Below are 22,448 nucleotides of genomic sequence, written 5' to 3'. Positions count from 1 at the left end.
TTCAAGAGACTCTAAGTCAATAAACTTACTCAGGATGGGAATTAGGTGAGGGGCAGTGCTATTCGATCATGGATACTTAAGTGAAGCCCCTATTTGCTAGGAAATTAGTGGGCAGTTTGGTCCTAGGGTCTATGTGATCTACAGCCAGTCTGATTATTGTTCCTACTGTGCTGTCTATTTTAGTAATCATGCCCACTTTGATTTTTAAGTGTTTCTTCTGGCCACTGCCTAGGATTCCATTAACCCTGTTGAAATTAAAAAGCCCATTTCAATGGCAGAATTACCTTCCTGCATCCCCATCTCCCCTCCTCTGTTTTATAAAAAGGAATTTCTTGCAACTTTATTCCATTTAGCACTGGCCACCATTGAGTTCAGGTTTTAGACAACTGTAAGCAAACTATTAGAATCACTCCCATCTGCTTGAGCACCTGTCAATAAATGCATTTCAATCTGAAAGTATTCCTTTTTCCCTAGTCTAAGACTCACTGAATTCATTGTCATTGACATTCTTCAGGTTTTTGCTGTATAAATGAACCAAAGTCTTTTGTCGTGTGAGGCTTCTCCATTAGGGTTTGACTTTGTAACTGGCTTCTGGGTGCCTGCTGGGATCTGACCCTATCTGTAGACACAGAGGCAAATGAGAAGTGATAGAAAGGAAGAATGAGGCAATTTGGCCACCACTTACAAGGTGACTGTCTGAGGCAAGGTCATTATAAGATCTCCAAGCAAAGCAGGAGCATCTCCATGAGATGTGTGGGGTGGGAGACTCCACTTCTGCTTGGAAGGAATGCTCAGTGGAGGGCGGAGTAGCCTAAGTCATCCCGGTACTCCCCTATTTTCCCGTTTCAGTTATGGGGTCTTCCATTCTGTCTCAGTTAATGCCCTAATATTGCATGAGGTCTGCTGATGCTGTAAATGCAACTGAACTTTGCAATTTTGCAATCCACAGGATCAAGTTTTATTTTTTTAATGTATCTTTTATGTTTCTGGTGTACAGCAAAGTGATTCAGTTTTATATATATATATATACACATATGTGTATATATCTATATCTATCTAACATCAATCTATCTATATACTGTGCTACACAGTAGGACCCTGTTGCTTATCACAGGATCAAATTTTGATTCTGATTTTATGCAACCTGGGTTCTGAGGCTAATAACCTAAAAGTTCTCATAGCACAAAGACAGCTCCTGGTTCTCTACTCTTAGCCAAGAATTTGATCTTAAGCCTGTCATTATCTTTCTTTTATGTTCTTCAGCATTTAAAGAAGGGGCTTGTTGCCCAAAGCCTTCCTTTAACAGACACTTCATAGGTAATCATTTAAGTAACTCTTTTGCCTCTGCATGCCTTAGTCTACCTGGGAAATATTCACTGAATCCTCAGTGCCTTCAGATCCAGCTAAGCCCAATAGCTATTTCCTTGAGGATCTGTGACCTACAACTATTCATCAGAACAATGTCTGTATCAATCAGAGTTTTTCTTTGCAACTGTACAATTCATTCCAACTAGTTTATCAGAAAAGGAAGTTGTTAAGGGATTCTGGACTGGTCTCCAAAATTGAAGGAGTGGTTTGTATAAGAGGAAGATACTTTTTACTCAGGCACAACCCTTGAAATCTGCGTGATTTCATGCTTAGAGATTACCCTGAAAATGCAGCTGTTAGATCCTTCCCCTCCCCCCAAACATTGCAAAACACATTTATTAAGTAAAGTCTATTCTTCACTAACGATTTTCTGAAAGTATAAAATACTCCTACCTGATTTGGGCTTTATTAACATTAACTTTTTTTCTGTGAAAGTTATCAATGAGATTCTTAACTCTCTTTGCCTATCTACCTGCAGATACTATTTTTTTTTCTTCTGTTCCTTTTTTTGTTTTCTTTTCTGCAGTGAAAGCATGGAGTCCTAACCACTGGACCGCCAGGGAATTCCCTGTCTTCTGTTCTATCCAAAGTTTGTGATTTCTATTCTTAGGCACCAAGAGAGATGCAATTTCTCAGGAAATTCTTATTTTGAATTTAGTTTTTGTGCCACTTGATAGGACCAGGAATAAAAAATATGTCATGTGACAATGTGGGCCACTGTTCCCTGAGTCCAGGATCCTCTTTGTTCATTTCCACCATAGTTCATGGTCAATACCTTCTCCATACTTGTGGAAAAACAATAAATGTAACAACCGCCACTGCACTGTAGATGCAATAGCATGGGTAAAGGAAAGGAAAGAAAAATTTTTATATAAGATACAGCAAGCCAAGAGATAGAGGTAGAGCCTACAGTTCTTGCTTCAGCTGGTCTTGCCATTTTCCTCCCCTGCCACCGATTCCATATTTTGGCTTTCTTTAACTAACACTGTAGTTGGCTAAAGTTCTCTGCCAGATGGGGCAACCTACACCTTTATTTCTGTGGGGCTCAAATCCTTAAATCCTTAGTGGTCCTGCCTGTAAATTTAGTCTGCTGATAATTTTGACCCTTGCACACAGTATACAACAAAGGACCTCTGGGGATCTCCTGTGTTCCAGCTGTACTTTCCCAGCATCTATTGTGAAACAGCAGCCCTATTTCCTTTTGATAGTCAAGGTCAGTTAGTAGAACTGTGCCCCTCCCCCATCGCCCTGCACCCGTTCGCTTAGTGCTGGGTTTCTCAACCTCTGTACCATTGACATCTTGGACTGGATAATTCTTTGTTGTGAGGGGCTGTGTTCTGTGCATTGTAAAATGTTTAGCAGTATCCCTGGCTTCTACCCACTAGATGCCAGTAGCAACTCTACTCCCACCCCCCAACTGTGACAACCAAAAAGGTCTCCATACATTGCCAAATGCTCCCTGGGAGGAAAATCATCTTTTTGTTGAGAACCATTGGTTCAGTGTCTTGAAGAGCCCCCAAGGGACAGGTGAGAGTCTCAGCCTTAGCGATGCCAAGAGTCTCCCTTCGTGAGTGCTCTTCTCTCGTTACTGTCACTGCTTGACCAGCAAAACCTATGCTTGGAATGTGGAAGGTCCTCCAGATAGCAGCCACACCGCAAGTGTTGGAGGGCAATTTACCACTAGAGTGTGAAGGGGTAATGCATGCAAGGGACGCTGGGCAGAACAAAGGAATAGGAGTTCATTGCATCCATTTTACATTAAGCAATGTGCTTGTTATAGTAAATTTGAAATATACAGAGAGAAGGCGAAAAAAAACTCCATACACCAACATTTGAAGACAAATACTATTAATACTTTAAAAAATAACATATTCTCCCTTATTATAAATATATTTGCCATAAACAGTTTGGAAGATGAAAATGAAACTTCCCGTAATCATATCATTCAGAAAAAAACCCCACATTTAACACTGAGATATATTTGCTTCAGTCTTTTTTTTTTCTTTTTTAATTTTTGAAATTTATTTATTTTTGGCTGCATTGGGTCTTCGTTGTTGTGCACGGGCTTTCTCTAGTTGCAGCGAGTCGGGGCTACTCTTGGTTGCGGTGCGTGGGCTTCTCATTGCGGTGGCTTCTCTTGTTGCGGAGCACAGGCTCTCGGCGCACGGGCTTCAGTACTTTTGGCTCGTGGGTTCAGTTGTGGCTCGTGGGCTCTAGAGTGCAGGCTCAGTAGTTGTGGCACACGGGCTTAATTGCTCCGCAGCATGTGGGATCTTCCCGCACCAGGGCTCAGACCCGTGTCCCCTGCATTGACAGGCAGATTCCTAACCCCTGCGCCACCAGGGAAGCCCCTGTATTTTCTTTTATATTACAAAGTCATACTTGGTTAATGTAATGAACATCCAAGCATTAGAGGAATTTATACTTTAGAAAGTGAAAATTCTCCATATTTCTGACTCCAGATATAACCGCTGTTAACATCTGGTGTATTCTTTCTCATATTTTTTCCCATATATAACCCAAATTACATTTTTTAAAATTATGAAATAAGATCTCACTCTAAGTACTGTTTTGCAACTTGCCTTTTTCTCCTGATGATATATCTTGAATATCTGTTAATGTAAATACGTAAGTCTATCTCATTCTTTTTAAAAGTCGATATACTATTCCATTGTATGAGTGCATCCAAATTTAGTTAACTAACAAACTGGTGGACAATAAAATAATTTCCAATTAAAAAAATTTTTTTTATTGAAGTATAGTTGATGTATTGATATATGTTACAGATGTACAACACAGTGATTCACAATTTTTAAAGGTTATACTCCATTTATAGTTATTATAAAATATTGGCTGTATTCACTGTGTTGTACAATATATACTTGTAGCTTATTTTATACATAATACATGTAGTTTATACCGTTTAATCTCCTGCCCCTATATTGCCCCTCTCCCCTTCTCTTCCAATTTTTAAATATAAACAGTGATGCCAGGAGCATCTTGCATGTATGTATATGTATGTACACATGCATGCACAAAAACACATATATTTGCACAGATCCTGGTGCTTCTTAACTAGTCTTTATAAACATACAAACATATATTACATCAGTTGTGTATTTTCCAGGGTTGTGTTCGCAGTGAGTAAACTTGAGAGATGACATAACATCTCTAAGAAAAACGTAAGCTTGCTTACTGCTTGCTATAAAAGCAGTGGGGTCTCCAGTTCAGTGTTCCTCAGCTGTGATAAAAATCTGCTATGTGCACAGAATCCATCTGGGCTCCTCTGTGTTTCTCCCACGTAACTTGGGGAGCAAGGGAAACCAATGTGACATGATACGTTTCTTGTTGTAATTCAGTTCTTTATCTCTGACCCACGAGACTTACCTTCGCTGCCAGCATCCATGAAATAGTAAAAGGCTAACATTAGCTTGTAAGTAAGGTAAAATTTCAGGCCCTGACAAAAATAGTATATTGTAACTGTGTGAGAAAAACACTAAAGTATTTTTGTCAACTGTGTTTATAATGGTTACATAATTACCCTTCAGATGGATGCATCATAATTTATACAACTTAACCTTGCCTGTTCTTATACAGAAAATTGTTTCCAAATTTTGCTAATCTCTAGTTATGTTGAATTCATATCTAAGTCTTTGTCTACATTTCTGAATAGCTGCCTAGGATAAATTTCAAAAAGTAGAATTGCTAGGTCAACTGGTATAAACATTTTTGTCTTTGTTTTTTAATTGAGGTATAGTTGATTTACAGTATTATATTAGTTTCAGGTCTACAACATAGTGATTCAGTATTTTTATGGATAATACTCCATTTAAAGTTATTACAAAATAATGGTGGGCTTCCCTGGTGGTGCAGTGGTTAAGAATCCACCTGCCAATGCAGGGGACATGGGTTCGAGCCCTGGTCTAGGAAGATCCCACATGCCGTGGAGCAACTAAGCCCGTGCACCACAACTACTGAAGCCCACGTGCCTAGAGCCCATGATCCGCAACAAGAGAAGTCACCGCAATGAGAAGCCCGCGCACCGCAACGAAGAGTAGCCCCCGCTTACAAGCCCACGTGCAGCAATGAAGACCCATCACAGCCAAAAATAAATAAATAAAATAAATAAATTTTTTAAAATGTTAAAAAAAACACAAACGGGCCCTAATCAAACTTAAAACAAACAAAAAACAAAATAATGGCTATATTTCCCTGTGCTGTACAATATGTCCTCGTAGCTTATTTATTTTATACATAGTAGTTTGTACCTCTTAATCTCCTTCCCCTATCTTGCCCCTCCCTCCGACTCTCTCCCCACTGGTAACCACTAGTTTTGTTTTTTTATTTTAATTGAGGTATAGTTAATTTACAATGTTGTGTTAGCTTCAAGTGTACAGCAAAGTGATTGAGTTAAATATTTTGTTCTTTATATCTCTGAGTCTGTTTCTGTTTTGTTATATTCATTTCTTTTTTAGATTCCACCTATGTGACAACATACAGTATTTGTCTTTCTCTGCCTGACTTATTTCACTGTCTGACTTATTTCACATCATGCCCTCCAAGTCCATCCATGTTGTTGCAAATGGCAAAATTCATTCTTTTTATGGCTGAGTAATATTCCATTATATCACATCTTCTTTATCCATTCATCTGTGTTCTGTGTTGATGGACATTTGGGTTGCTTCCATATCTTGGCTATTGTAGATAATGCTGCTATGAACATTGGGGTGCATGTATCTTTTTGAATTAGTGTTTTCATTTTATTTGGACATATACCCAGGAATTAGATTGCTGGGTATATGTCATATGGTCATTAAATTTTCAGTTTTTTGAGGACCCTCCATACTGTTTTTCATACTGGCTGCACCAATTTACATTTCCACCAACAGTGTATAAGGGCTTCTTTTCTCGACATCATTTTTAAAAGTCTTAGTACAAATTGCCAACGTGCTTTCTAGAAGACTTGCTCCAAAATATATTCCCATTAACTTTATTGTCTCCAACTCAATACATACATGTGAGCAACATACATTAACGTTTTTCTGTGTATTTTTTAATACCTAGTTGTGATCAAACTAAATTCAACTTTTTTCCACTTAACTAATCATACACTTCTCTGTGTTACAATATCTTAATGCCATTTCCAAATACCCACTTTAGTCATTCATTTATTGTTAGACACTCATTTTTTCCCTCTGTTGTAATGTAGCTATAAACATCTTAAACATCTTAAAAGTGTATCTTTGTGCATAATACTACCCTTGATATTGCACAAGATAACTACACAGACTTAGTATTCAGGCTTTGCTGGCTCAAAATAATATCTATCTACTAGTTAGATAACCAATTTAACACATAAAAAATAGAGATCCCACTCATAGTACTTACAAAAACTGGTAAGTTCCCAGAATAAAGCTAATAAAAACTATAATGAACCTAGGAATAAATCTAATGAAAGTTAAGCAAAACTCTATTTATGAAGGACTTAAAAAAAAGGAATAAATCCGAAGAGATTCCCACAGTTTACAGAGCTAATAGAAAACTCATTGCCATAAATTCTCCCCCAATTACTCTATATATTCAGTGCATTTTAATTAATAGATTGACAAGGTTTTTCATAGACCTTGGAAAGCCAATTCCAAAATAGGTAGGAACCAAACGCCCTAGCAGTTCTGCTCCTAGGTATATACTGAAGAGAACTGAAAGTTTATGTTCACACACAGACTTGTAGGCAGATGTTCATAGCAGTATTACTCAGAATAGCCAAAAAGTGGAAACCACCCAAATGTCTATTAACTGATGAATGGATAAACCAAACATATATCTTTACAAGGGAATGTTATTCAGCCATGAAAAGGAATGGAGTACTGATATATGCTATGAGGCAGATGAATTTGTAAACATTATGCTGTGTGAAAGAAGCTAGACATAAAAGGCCACATATTGTATGATTCCATTTGTATGAAATATCCAGAACAGGCAAATCCGCAGAGACAGAAAATAGATTAGTGGTTGACAGGGGCTGAGGAGGGAGGATGGGATATGACTGCAAATGGGGTTGGGTTTCTTTTTGGGGTAGAGAAAATGTTTTGGAATTAAATAGATGATGTACAACCTTGTGAATATACTAAAAATCACTGAATTTCACACTTTAAAAGGGTGAATTTTATAGTATATGAATTACATCTCAATTTTAAAAACTGTTAAAACTGATATGAAAGAGTAAAGGCCACTTGCAAAAACTGTGAAGAATATTGTAGGGAGGGAGGATAGGGGAACTTGGCCTTCCTGAGATCCAGCCATAATACAAAGCTATAGGCTTCCCTGGTGGCGCAGTGGTTAAGAATCCGCCTGCCAATGCAGGGGACACAGGTTCGAGCCCTGGTCCGGGAAGATCCCACATGCCACGGAGCAACTAATCCTGTGTGCTCACAACTACTGAACCTGCGCTCTAGAGCCTGCGAGCCACAACTACTAAGTCCATGTGCCACAACTACTGAAGCCCGTGCACCTAGAGCCCGTGCTCTGCAAAGAGAAGCCACCGCAATGAGAAGCCCGCGCACCGCAAAGAAGAGTAGCCACCACTCAGCGCAACCAGAGAAAAGCCTGTGCGCAGCAACGAAGACCCAACACAGCCAAAAAAAAACAAAAAAACAAAAAACAAAGCTATAGTGATTAAGAGAATGTGCTATCTGTATATAACAAATAGACCAGTGGAACAGAACAAGAAACCTAGAGACAGACCCAGGCATATATGGAATCTTGACATGTGACCACTGTGGTGTTCTAAATCAGTGGAGAAATAATAATAGAGTCAATACGTGGTTGTGAGATGATCATTTATCAATATATACATTGATTCCAGGTAGATTAAAAACCTAAATGGAAAATGCAAGTTTTATACTTTTACAAGAAAGTATATGGTGATATTTTTATAACCTAATGTAGGAAAGGCTTTATTAAACAAGGCATCAAATACACAGATCTGAAGGAAAAAGTTGATAAATTTGACTCTACTAAAAATTTAGGGGACTCCCCTGGTGCTTCAGCAGGTAAGACTCTGCACTCCCAATGCAGGGGGCCTCGGTTCGATCCCTGGTCAGGGAACTAGATCCCGCATGCACGCTGCAACTAACAAGTCCGCGTGCCACAACTAAGAGCTTACGTGCCGCAACTAAGACCGAGAGCAGCCTAAATAAATAAATAAATAAAAATTAAAAAACAAAGATGAAAAAGAAGCTACATGAGCTTAAGAATCTTTAAAAAAAATATTTAAAACTTCCTTTCAACCAGGTACTATAACAAAAATAAAAGGTGATCTACAGATGGGGGTAATGTATTTGCATATCATTTGCTCAATCATTCAACAAATATTGAACATGCATGATGTGCCAGATGCTATATGACAGCAAGTTTGTATGGTGACGGGAATGATGCAGAAGGAAACAGACAAATAAAAAATATATGTAGGAGAGAACGGGGAGGATTACTGGCACACAGGGCAGGGCAAATTCCCCAGATATTTGCATGGCCCACTTGTTCCTCCTTCAGATCTGTGGCCACATGTCTGCTTCCCAGCAAGGCCTTTTCTGACCATCCTCTCTCAATTGCAACTCTTACCCTCACCGCAGGAAACCTCACCCTTCATCTCTTTTTCTTTCCTTCACTTTATTTTTCTTTATAGCAATGATCACTTTCTAATGCCAAATACTTTACTTATTTATTTTGTTCTTCATCTGTCTCCTCTCACTAGGAAATAAACTTCATAAGATTAGGGATCGCCAATACTTAGAACAGCACCTACAACATGGTAGGTACTCAATAAATATTTGTTGAATAAATAAGAAGATAGTTGTGTCCTTAATGGCACAAATCAAATTGCCAGGCATAAACTGTTCACAGAAATATTTGTTGAAGATTATGTAATCTGTAAAGGAAAAATACTTTATATATATTTTATTACAGATTATTAAAAATTAAGGTATTTTGCTTAATGCTTTTCCCTAATAACATTGAAGTATGTCTATATATCTACATGTATATATTTACTGGATTTGAAAAGATTGTTTCCCATCACAGTTTAACATTTTTTAATAGCTTTATTGAGATATAATTCACCTATTTACAGTTCATCCAATTCAACAGTTTTTACCACATTCACAGATATGTGCAACCATCATCAGTCAATTTTAGAACATTTTCATCACCTCAAAAAGAAACGTAATACCTTTAGCTATCACTCTTCTATCCCCTGTGCCCCATTGCTCTCAGCCCTAAGCAATGAATCTTTCTGTCTCTATGGATTTGTCTAGTCTAAACATAACAAATAAATGGAATCATATATGTGGTCTTTTGTGAGTGACATCTCTCACTTAGTATAACGTATCCGTATTGTAGTATGGATAGTATTTCTTTTCTTTTTGTTGCCAAATAATATTCCGTTGCATGGAGATACCATATTTTGTTTACCCAATCATCTGCTGATGGACATTTGGGTTGTTTCTACCTTTTGGTTATTATGAATGGTGCTGCTATGAACATCTGTGTACAAGGTATACATCTAGAAGTAGAATTATTGGGTCGTATGGCAATTCCATGTTTAACTTTTTGAGACTGCCAAACCATCTTCTACAGTGACTGCACCATTTTACATTCCTACCAGCAACATATGAGCGTTCCAATTTCTCCGTATCCCCACTAACACTTGTTATTTTTGATTATGGCCATCCTAGTGGGATGTGAAGTGGTATCTCATTGTGGTTTTGCCCATCCCTTTTTACTTCCTCAAACACCAGCTTCCTTCTCCAGTAAAGATCTGGAACATCAATTTTCTCCTACTATGTCCCAGCATTGCTTAAAAAATAAATCTGTGAAATGGTATGTGTACGCTTCACAATACCACTTCAGACCCCAGGTATCTTTTAAATGTTATGGTTATCATTTTAGAAATGGTCACTCAAGGTTCTGGCAATTTCTCATGATTCCCTGTACCCGCCCAGCTCCCTGACACCCCGCCCCCACTTTATGTAATAAGTACATAATTAAGTAAATGCTGAAGCAGGAAATCTCTTGAGGGCCTATATTTCTTCTCCTACTTGATTATATGCTTTTTAAAAGAACCAGAACCAGTTTCGGTATGTGATTTTTTTTCCTGTAAAGGTGACAAATGTGAGGATATTTATAGACTGAATAAAAACAGGTGCTGTTGGAAGGCGTAGAGCTTTAGTCAAGAGTCAAATGTGGGCAATCAGAATGCAACACGAGGAGGAAAAAACACCATCCCAGAAGCGGAATCTTACTGAAAACCTTTACCTTCCTCTCCCCACCTCAGGGTGGTAGCTTTCCCTTACAAACAAAAGAAAATATGTTCCACCAAATACCAAAACGTGTATGCATTTGAAGCAATACAACAAGGAGAGAGGGTGGAGATAGATGCATTCTGCAGGTTGCCACACAGGCTGAAAGGCATTTCTTGACAAAGGAGTAGCTACCGTTGGGACACCTGGGTAACTGCATATGCAAATGAGTGCTGGGAAAGTACTCGTGGCCTCACCTCCATTAAGTGCCGATACTTTGCGGAGTCATTACAGGTTATGAAACTTAGTGTTCTAGACCTTATACTTATGGGAAAGCAGTAAAAAGCAGTTCAAGAAACACAGCTGTAGTTGAAGTTGAACAGGAGTGGTGGTTACTGAAGGAAAATAATGACGGATCCACGTTTTGGAAAGTTGAGGTCTTGAGAGCTGCTATACCAGTAGAGTGAGGGAAAATACCCTTTTCCCAGACTACAGTTAGAGTAAGCATTAACTCTAAGAATGTTCATAACTTACTGGCTTCCTTGGGTGTAGAAGGAGTCATATTACAATGATTACAATTATATGAAAGTTGTCTTTTTTTTTTTTTTTTTCTCCCCATGGTCAAATCACCTCTAATCAAAGAGTAGAAGACCACTGGTGGATAAGGGGTGAACAGGGTCAGACCTGCCACAAACTCAGAATTTTATGCCCAACGTCAGCAAAACAAGAATTCAGCCCGGGTCCTCAGGAGCCTGTTTTATCCACAAGGAATCCGGCTAATCAATACATGTATTCAAAGAGCTGCATAGATATAATGGGTGGTGCTTCGCAAGCTTCTTGCTCCAGAGTTGGAAAAGACCCTAAGGATTACCTAGAGCAAACTACCTTCCTACGACACAGGCCTGTCAGGGGCTTGAAATCACTGCCATATTCTAGCCAAGTTGTTTCATTTACTGTGCCTTTGTTCCTAAATTTACAAGGAGGAAAGATTGCGTGTATAAGTGCCTACAATATGAAGGCTATTTAGGGAAAACGCAATAAGATATAGTATTTGTGTTTTCCCAACCAGCCCTAGGCCACCCAACTAACGAAGCCTCTGCCTGAGTTTTTATCTCGAGGATGCTGGCGCGCCACTTAGCTGCCCATCTTGAGCATGTGCTTTTTGGAGAGCGACGGTGGGAGAAGGGAATCATAGCTAGTATTTAACTGAGCCTTTACTATACCAAAGACTCTTCTGTGCGCCTTAGTGGTGACTCATTTGGTGGTCCAACAATCCTACGAGGCGGGTCCTCCTTTACCTCTATTTTACAGATGAAGAAATTGAGCGAGGGGTGAATTACTTTCTCAGGGTCACACAACCACTCAGCGGCGGAGACCACCGTGAAGGCAGGCAGTCTGGCTACGGGGAGGCGGGAGAGGAGCCCAGCGGAGGACGGAGGAGGAGGGAGGGAAAGTGGGACAGCGAGGAGCGGGGGGGCGGGGGTGGGACATAGAGGAGAAAGTACCAACAACGCCTTCCACTGACTGATTTGCACATTTCCATCACCTAAGCTGCTGGCGTCACCGCCAGAAATGGCTAATTAAAGACTCCTAACTCTGTAAAGTTCCGCCTCGATCCCAAGAAGACCATCCCACAGGACACGCGGGGCTTGTCGCTTCCTCACCTGCCGGCCCCCGGCGCCGCAGGGCCGGCTCCAGCGGCGAACTACAACCCCCACTATGCACCGCGCGGGAGGCGGGGGCCACGCTGAGGGAACGCGAGGGTGTTCCAAAGGTGCCTTGAGAGAAAAAAAAAAAAAATCACGTACATCTTTCGTCGCTTTCCCGCCCTCACACTGCTCTCACCTTCAGGGGGATGCATCGTCTTTTTTAATGGACGGCTCATGTAGAGAAGCGTGTAAAGTCGCTTCTGTCTTCAGGCACAGCAGAGGGCAGGCGCGACAACGGCGCGAGGGCGCGAGGTCCCCCGGGCCACGCGCGGGGCGGAGCCAGCGGAGGCGGGGCTGGGACGCGGCCGGAAGTGTACGAGGGAAAAGGGAGAAGCTTGAGTGGCTGCGGGCGTGTGCTTCCGGCCGGGGCGTCGACGTCGGCCGGCTGCGCAGGGTACCGCTTTGGGCTCTTCGGCCGCCGCTGTACGCATCGTGCACGCCCCGAGGCGCTGAGTGTCGTGTCTTCTCGCCGTAGGCCGTGACGACATGAGCAGCAAAGAAGGTGGCGTCCTCGACGGCTTTGGGCGTTATTTATTTATCTCATCCAGCCTTCTGGTCGCGTTTTCCACTTCCCACCCCTTAAAGATGCCCTCTCTCCGCGCAAGCTCCGGGAGGGGCGGCGGCCCTGGTGATTTCCAGGCCACATTGGCCCTGTTTGCGCCTTTTTTTAATCCTCGAGCCGTTTTTATCTTAGTTCGGTAATTGCCCCACCTTGTGCTAGATCAAGGTACTCGTTGGGGGAGGCCTGGATGAGCGTAAGGTTTGGGGGGGGAGAAGGCAGGGTTGCTTTTCTGTCTGTTGAGGAAGCCTCTGTGGCGAGGGCCTTGGGGATGCCTGGTTTTAAAGGAAGGAAGGGGTTTGCCTGTGTCATGTTTTGTCAGCTCCTTGGCGATGGAAGAGCCTTGTCCAACCTTTTTCTCCTTCTCTACGTAAGGATCAGGAGGGTTCAGGAAAAGGAAGCATGACAATTTCCCACATAACCAGAGGAGAGAAGGGAAGGATGTTAATTCCTCTTCACCTGTGATGTTGGCCTTCAAATGTAAGTTCTCTTGTCATGTAAGCTGGCGAGGGGAAGAGAACTAAAGACTTAGTAAGAAGGATCAGTTAGCCATGTTATGCACGTGAAAACAGCCTCTTAGAATTTTCCCGGAGGTTTTGCCATAGTGCTGGGTCTACCCTCAGAGTTGAGATTACAGACGTCTTGACTCTTTTTCCCATTACAGTTTCACAGGTAAACATTAGTTAATTAACGTCAGACGTGCCATGTAACTAAAAATTACTGTGGACCTGATAAATATATATACTCACCCCCCCGCCCCCCAGGGGTGTGTGTGTGTGTGTGTGTGTATCAGGTGTATATGTGTATTTCCATTAGGTGTATGTTTCCAGTGTATATGTATGTGTATATGTATCAGCTATGTGTGTGTATATATATATATGTATATCAGCTGTATATATACATATATTTAATTTTTCAATTTTTAACGTGTATTGGTTTTGTTTTCCCAGCTAGACTTTTGAAGACAGGGCCTGTATTTTTGTTTTGACTGTAGCACTTTGCAGAGAGTGGGAATCTATGTACATGTAAATCATACATGTACACGTATTCACAGCTCCCCTTTTCTCAGTATATTAACTTGGGCAAGCTGTTCCTCATTGCAAAACACAACATAAGACAAAATTCACCTAACTCTTCTGCCCAGCATCCTATTTTTTTTTTTCTGGCCATGCCGCATGGCATGCGGGATCTTATTTCCCTGACCAGGGATTGAACCCATGCCCCCTGTGTGGAAGCGTGGAGTCCTAACCACTGGACCGCCAGAGAATTACTCCAGCACCCTGTTCTTTATAGTTTCTGTAGTTCAGGAATCCGAGAGGGGGCTTAGTTAGCTGTTGGTTCTAACTTGCAGCCATCTGAAGGCTTAAATTGGGTTGAAGGCTCCACAGCTATCGGCAAGTTAGGCCTTCTGCCAACAGCCAGCTCTGGGTTCCTCTCCACGTGGACCCCTCCGTAGTGCTGCTTGAGTGTCCTCGTGTTGTGGCATCTGGCTTCCCCTAGACCGAGGGAGAGAAAGAGACCACAATTCTCTTATGTGCTAATCTTGGACATCATAACACTGTCACTTTTGCTACAGTTTTTTTGTTACAAATGAGGTGGTTTTAAAACTCTGCCTCATATGTAAGAGGAAGGGAATTAGGTTCCTCTGTTTGAAGGGAGGAGTATCAAGTGATTTGTGGACATATTTTAGAACTGCCACAGCACATACAGTGATCTTCAGGGGGTGTAAACAACTAGTTGTAATTGAGTAGAGAGCATATTGATAGAGCTGTATACTCAGTGGAAAAACTATCGATACACTGGGGCAAGTATTGGGTTGGCCAGAAAGTTCATTCGGTTTTAAGTAGCTATAAAAGGCATTTTTCATTTTCACCAAGAACTTTATCGAGCAACGTATTCATTAACCGAACGAACGTTTTGGCCAAGCCAATTTTCCCTACCGGTATGTTCTCACACACCCCATACTGAGCTGCTTGTTTCCAAGCATATTTTGCTGTTTTATGTTTCTACCTGCCTTTGTGCACATAGTTCTTTAAGCTTGGAATTGCTTCTGACTTGGTGCCCCCATTGCCCACCTGGTGTACTGTAGTTTTCTTCAAGACACAGCTCAAGTAGCTTCTTCCTTTTGAAGCCTTTCGGATTTTCCTCCCAAGCAAACTTGGTGACAAACATTGCATTCATTGAACATCCATCCATTCAGTCAGGGGATATTTACTGAGCATCTATGTTCTGGCATGTGTTGATAGTGAACAAGAAAAATGTAGTTCCTGCTTTACTGAACCTTTTCTGTATATTTATTATAGCATGATTACATTTAATTCTTTGTTTACATCTCTGTCTCATACTGGACTGAGCTCATTGAGGGTAGAAATTGCCTTAACTTTGCATTTATAATATCTGATTCACAGTGGTCATTAATGTAGTCAAAATAAATAGTGAATACACTATTTGATTGTCTTGAAATATTAGGCAAAATCCTAGCCTAATTATTATCTCAATAATAAAAGACCAGATGTATTTAGGTCTTTGTCAACTAGTAATTTGGTTAATAGTTAAGTCCAGTTCTGAATAAACTTCTGTATTCAAAATTCCTCTGTGGATTGCTCCCTATAGGACAGGCAACTTGCTAGGTCTTTGGAGTGACAGTGCTTCTAAAATAAAGTGGTTGTTAAGATAAGTAAGTGGTTTATGGGTATTTCAACAACTAGGGCTTGAGAATTCAGAAAGTTGATGTTATTAAGGGTTATAAACTTAATTTTAAAATTCCAGTTTATTTTTTGTAGATATTTTTATTGTGTAGGGTAAGGTAATTAAAAATAACTTCACATAACCTAGCGAGGTAGTTGAAAGTAGTTTTCGTAGGTAGTTATATGTGATAATTTTGTGGTAACAATCTCATGTTTATTAGAACAGATATTTGTTACAAAATGTATGTCTCATTGTGAGGCTCTGAGTGGTAAAATCCAGCTAAGGCATACCTCTAGTTAAAGAATATCTCGGTTCGTAGCAGAGTCTTTGATTTCCAAGTACTTTAAAAGTAAATAAGGTGGTTTCTCCAATATTGTTTGATAGGCTTCAAGTGTAGAATAAGCATGCTTATGTTCATAATAATGTGTTCTTAGCATTTCAGCAGGAACTTGATGCAAGACATGACAAATACGAGAGACTTGTGAAACTTAGTCGGGATATAACTGTTGAAAGTAAAAGGACAATTTTTCTCCTCCACAGGATTACAAGGTGAGTAAATATCTTTAAAATTTGTCACAGTTGGACACAGTTTTATACGTATTTTATATGTATCGCATTTAATATATATCGTAAGTCAGTGGGCAGTAACTAGCTGGCCTTTTTTGACCACTGGGCTCAGAGGATGTTAGTAGCAGCTAGATTTTAAGAATGAACGTGTTAATAAAAATAGGGACCAATTCTTATTTTCAGAACAGCTAGGGATTTATGTTCTGTTAAGGTCATTCACCAAGGTAGAGCTACTGTTTGTGAAAATATTAAATTTTTAATGGTTTACTAGCACCTATTACATTAAAGCTTTCCTTGGATGATGTGTGCAGAAATTTTAATATTAGATAAATGTTATATTCTGCTTAACTTACCTTCCCATTCATTTTTCAGTTCATTACAGTTTGGCTTTCTGCCTCACAGAATTGAAGTTGAAATTGCCCTTGTTACTTTCATATTGCTGAATCTAGTACACACTCTTCTGCTTTTTTCTGACTTACATATTTGCAGCATGTGATAGTGTTGACTGCTTAATTCTTTGAAAGTTCCTCTACCTTCAGCTCTGTGACATTCGTTCTCTAGGACTTTAATATTTTTCTAGGTAGGCTCTGTATATTTAATAGATTTCTTTGTTGCAAGTAAAAGAAGCCAGCTCAAACTAGCCTAAATTAAGAGGAGGGGAGTGAATTAGAAAGAAGATTCAGGAATATTTTATGAATGCAGTTGGGTGTCTCCATCTCTCATCTTTGTTTGCTTCATATTTCATTTGACTAGCTTTCTTTGCTTCTCTGTTCTACATGGGGGTAGAAATCACCCACCCTGCAACTCCCAAAGAGAGATTCTTGTTACATTACCAATTCCAAATGCCTTTAGAAGGATAGCAATGATTGGCTTCCCACCATGTGTCTTTTAAGTATTTAAGAAAGACCAAATATGATTTATGAACTTTTTATTATTAAAATATTATTGAAGTATTCTATTCACTTACAACTTTTAAGGTAATTCTGAAATGCTTTAATTTTTATTCCACTAAGTGGAAGCAAATTTGCCACATATAGGTTTATTGGAATGTGGCACTGTTAACATTTTCTTTTTCATACTTGACTCTAAAATTAGTTTTTGCTTGTTTTTTGAACCAGTTTTCCCATAGCTTGTACACACTTGAACTTGTATTATGGAAAGAAGCAACACTGATCTGGTTATGAACACTTCTTTTCAATAGAAATTGCAGTTTTAAAACAATTGCTGTTAATATTCAGCAGTTTAAAGAAATAGTAGAACTGTGACAAGAGAACTTAATATTTTAGAACAAGCCTTGTTATTGTGTACAGTCATCTTGTAAATATTTGTCCACCAAAAGATAATAAATATGCATTATGGTAAACTTAGAAAATAGTAATCTTTAGAAAAATACAAAATGACAGAAAAGTAAAGATACTGAGTGAAAGAAGTCAGTCAGTGACAATACACTAGGATAGCCACTATCAATGAGCAGATTTCATATTTTATACTTTTTTATCGTAATTGTGTCCATATTATACGTATATTTTGATTAGTAAACTGAGAAAATAGTAAACTTCAGAAAAATTATAAACTACAGAAAGTAAAAATACTTTATGAAAGAAATCAGCCAGAGTACATAAAGATAACTACTGTTAATGAGCAGATTTCATATTTTAACTGTACTTTATTTTCTTTAATAGATGTAGGTAGCTATCTCTGCTAGTGAACTTTGGTAGTTTGGTCTTCTAAGGAATTTTTCCATTTCATCTCATAATGTTCTTTTATTATCCTTTAATTTCTGTAGAATCTGTTGTAATGTTCTCTCTCTCATTCCTGAAGTTGGTAATTTGTATCCTCTCTTTTTCCTGATCTGTCTGGCTAGAGGTTGATCAATTTTATTGATCTTAAAGGACTACTGTTGATTTCATTGATATTCTGTATGTTTTGGTTTTCTGACACATTCATTTCTGTTATTTCCTTCTTTCTGCTTACTTTGCATTCATTTGCTCCTTTTCTAAAGAGTTTCTTAAGACGGAAGCTGAGATCAAAGAAGAAACTAAGATCATTTCTTCTTTTCTAATATAGGCATTTAGTGCTATAAATTTCCCTTTTATGGCTCTAAGTACACTTTAGCTGCATTCCACGAATTCTGGTATGTTGTTTTTCATTCTCATTCAGTTCAAAATACTTTCTAATTTTCATTTTGATTACATCTTTGACCCATTGGTTGTTTAGATGTTATTTTGTTTCCAAATATTTAGGAATTTGTCAAGCATACTTTTTATGATTTGAATTCTTTTAAATTTACTGAAGCTTGGTTTTGGCTCAGAATATGGTCTATCTGGACCTTGTACACTTGAAAAGTATACATATTCTGCTGTTGTTGGGTGTAGTGTCCTATAAATGTCAATTAAGTTGGTTGATGATGTTCAATCATCTGTGTCATTACTGATTTTCTGTATACTTGTTCTATCAATTATTGAGAGAGGTTCAAATCTCTTGATGGTAATTGTGGATTTGTCTATTTCTTTTTTCCCTACTATCAGTTTTTGCTTGATGTACTTAAGCTCTTTTATTTGATGCGTTAATGTTTAGGATTGTTCTGTTCACTTGATGAATTGACCCTTTATTTTTATGATAGTATCCCTGGAAATATTCTTTGTTTTGAATTCTACTTTGTTAATACAGCTACTCTAATTTTCTTTTGATTAGTGTTAACAGGGTATATCTTTATTTGTCCTTTTATTTTTAATCTATTTGTGTCTATATTTAAAGAGGATTTCTTGCCTTTCTTGCTTTTTTATCCATTTATCCATTTTATCCAGTCTCTGCCTTTTATGGAGGTGTTTAGACTTTACATTTAATGTGATTATTGATATGGTAGGAATTAAATTTATGATCCATTTTCCATTTTTTTGCCTTATTTTGGGTTGAATATTGTTTTTTTCTTTAATTGGGATATCATTGCTTTACAATGTTGTGAAGACTGAGTATTTTTTATAATTCCATTTTATCTTATTTGTTGGTTTATTAGCTGTACCTTTTTGTTTTGTTTTTATAGTGGTTGTTTTATGCTTTATAATATATGACTTGTCACAGTCTGCTGTCCTTACTTTGCACAATACTGTGTTAATTGAAACTTGTGCATCTCAGAATCATGTCTGTCCTTTGCATGGTTCTGTGGTAACAGTTACTTTGCCAATTGAGGTCACAATGTTGATATGCACACTTTTCAGTTAATATGATACTGTACAAGGTAAGGACAGCTTGCATATCACTTTGCCTATAGTATATGAACCCTGTAATAGTATACTTCCTTTTCCATTTCACCTCTACAAGCTTGGCCTTTGTGCTACTTTGAAATATATGCTACTTCTATATTATTTATAGTCCCCATAATACATTATTATGTTTACTTAAACAATATGATTTTTTAAAAATTAAAAAATTATATTTTTATATATATTTCCCATTTCTGGTGTCCTTTATTCCTTTATGTATAGATCCAGATTTTCATCTGGTATCATTTTCCTTTTGCCTAGAGAACTTCCTTTAATACTTTTTGTAGCGTCAGTCTGCCAGTGAGGAACCAACTATTTCTGGTTTTGTGTGAGCTCTGGCTATTGTTTTGCGTGCTCACTTAGGATGGTTCATTTTTCAGCCTTGGGTAGTTTCCTCACAAGGCTGCACTGATCAGAGTTCAGCTGAAGACTTGAGTGGGTCCCCTGTGTAGATCTCTGAAAACTCTGTGTGTAGTTCTCTCCTTTGTTACTCTGCCTTTCAAGTTTTAGCTATCTTTACCAACCTGAACTCCCACTTCCTCCCCCTCTACTCAGGGAGACTCCCAGGGTCCACCTAAGTTTCTCATCCCTGCACTGCAGGCAGTCAGATGGGACAGTCATAGGGCACATGTCCTTTTTTTCACCCTTCTCTCAGGGACCACTGTCCCATGCTGCCTGTTGCCCAATGTCTGAAAACCATTTTTTTTGTATGTATGTATTTCTCTTTAGTTGTTAGTTGTTTAGTTTTATGGTGGGATGATAAATCCTGTCCATGTTACTCCGTCCTGACTAAAAGTAGACATCTCCAGATGTCATATTTTTATGAACATAATTTTTCTTGTAGTTATGGTCAAATTATAAATACAACTTTTTATATTTCTCTTTTCACTTAATATTATAGCGTTTTTCCATGTTTTTAACCTATTTTTAGTAAACTATAGTTGTAGTTTTGAGTTAGAAGTTTCCAGATACATATGATATTTATTTAGCCCTATGTTAATTGGTATGTAGATTATTTCAGTTTTTCACTATCAAAACATCTGACTGATGTTTTAAAAGTCCCCAATATCTTGATTATAGTGCTCCTGATATGGAAGAAATACTGACTGAATCAGAAATTAAATTGGATGGTGTCAGACAAAAGATATTGCAGGTAGCCCAAGAGCTCTCAGGAGAAGACATGCATCAGTTCCACAGAGCCATTACTACAGGTAAGTCTAGGTTCATGGTAGTGGTAACATTTAAAAAAAAAATAGTTTGTTACATGATTTATGTGCATTGCCTGAATTTTAATTGATACTTGGTGAAATATCACTGGCTTTAAAAAATTGGAACTTCTGAATAGTAATGTAAAGGTAATCTAAAAATGCTTAATGGGCTTTATTTTTCTGTGTAGTGACAGTCATTGATAGATTTTAATAAAGTAATTGAGGACACAGACTTAATAGATGAACTTTATTCTTGAGTGAGTAGGGTGTATTCAGACAGGGCGTAACTCATTTCCCACTATGGATATATCTCACTTGTGGCTCTAAGTTTCAGTCATAGTAAGTTTATGAAAGAGAATGTATCACTTAGCCAGGTGGACCAGAACATCGCGTAGTGTGACTCCATACTGGGAAGTTAGGATAGTACTGGGTTTTATATATTCATTTAAAAAGTTTCATGGAGTACTGGATCTTGGTGATTATCACCATTTGCAAATTAGCTGGCACAAATGTTTAAGGTACTTGATCTGATCCTCTTCATCCTTTTCTTATTGTGAGTTCACTGTGAGGAGAGATAACTGTATAATTCAGACATACCCTGAAATTTGCAGAAAGACAAAATCAAAGGTTGATGCATATTTATAGAAGTAAATGGAAGTTCTGTATTCCTTTCTATCAAATAGCTGATTCCACTGAGCTCAGGTAAGTTCAGTAGTAGGAAATGAGTTCATTTGGCACCTGGTCAATATATGTTCAGTTTTAGTCTGGTTATCATTTCCGCACTTGTTTTTCAGAAATGTCAACCTGTGGTTGTTGAAACGTCTTGATATTAGTAAGAGAAGGTGCCTGCGTGTATCAGTTAAAGCTGGAGGCGTGTTATAATAAACTAAAGTGATAACACATTTCCATGAGGAGTCATTATAGTATATTCTGAAAGGGGGTACATTCCCATCCTCATCATTTATTATTTACTATCAGGGATTTATTTGATTTTCAAAATAATAGCACATATAATAAAAAAGATTTCACGAATTCAGTTTATGTTGCCACATGGAAGCACAGCCTTGCATGTGACAGATTTGGCAGGGCTGGGAGAGAAGGTCAGAGGTAATGGGAGAAAGAAGGGTGAAGTGAAAGCTATAACAAGCCTCTAGAAGAAAACATACGAGAGTATCTTCGTGACCTTGTGGTAGGAAAGATTTTTTTTTAATGACACAAAAAAGCATTAACTGCTAAAGGAAAATCGGATCAATTGAATTTCATTAAAATTAAGACACTCTTTTTATCAAAAGACATCATTAAGGAAGCAAAAAGGCAAATTGAAGTCTGAGAGAAGACATTTAAATACATACATTGGATAGAGAAGTCATATGCAGAGTATATGGGCAATTCCTACAAATCAACAAGAAGAGAAACAATTTTAAAAATGGACCAGAAGGGCTTCCCTGGTGGCGCAGTGGTTGAGAATCCACTTGCCAATGCAGGGGACACGGGTTCGAGCCCTGGTCTGGGAAGATCCCACATGCCGCGGAGCATCTAAGCCTGTGCACCACAACTACTGAGTCTCCGCTCTGGAGCCTGCGAGCTGCAACTACTGAGCCCACGTGCCACAACTCCTGAAGCCTGCGCGCCTAGAGCCTGTGCTCCGCAACAAGAGAAGCCACCGCAATGAGAAGACTGCGCACCGCAACAAAGAGCAGCCCCCGCTCGCCTCAACTAGAGAAAACCCCGCGCGCAGCAACGAAGACCCAACACAGCCAAAAATAAATAAATTATATAAAAAAAAAAGG

At 38.8% G+C, this 22,448-nt stretch overlaps 1 protein-coding gene across 7 annotated transcripts in view; it reads left to right on the top strand.

Moving 5' to 3' along the window:
* The window catches only part of TSNAX (translin associated factor X), a 110,175-nt gene that overhangs the window by 65,317 nt on the left and 22,410 nt on the right, over nucleotides 1-22,448 (top strand). For 2 of the 7 annotated variants that reach the window (XM_082423030.1, XM_082423026.1), the window contains 3 exons: nucleotides 13,308-13,412; nucleotides 16,055-16,169; nucleotides 20,531-20,661. In XM_082423030.1, the coding sequence (XP_082279156.1) occupies nucleotides 13,397-13,412; nucleotides 16,055-16,169; nucleotides 20,531-20,661 (262 nt within the window). In that variant the 5' untranslated portion in view covers nucleotides 13,308-13,396. Of the gene's footprint in view, nucleotides 1-12,674; nucleotides 12,876-13,075; nucleotides 13,101-13,307; nucleotides 13,413-16,054; nucleotides 16,170-20,530; nucleotides 20,662-22,448 lie in introns of those variants that run through there. The other 5 variants (XM_082423028.1, XM_082423029.1, XM_082423031.1 and 2 more) reach the window with 5 other exon arrangements.

This window comes from Balaenoptera physalus (genome assembly GCF_965194825.1).
Source record: "Balaenoptera physalus genome assembly, chromosome: 14".
Lineage (NCBI taxonomy): Eukaryota > Metazoa > Chordata > Mammalia > Artiodactyla > Balaenopteridae > Balaenoptera > Balaenoptera physalus.
The sequence above is the reverse complement of the archived record's forward strand: the minus strand, read 5'-3'. Positions and strand labels throughout refer to the sequence as shown.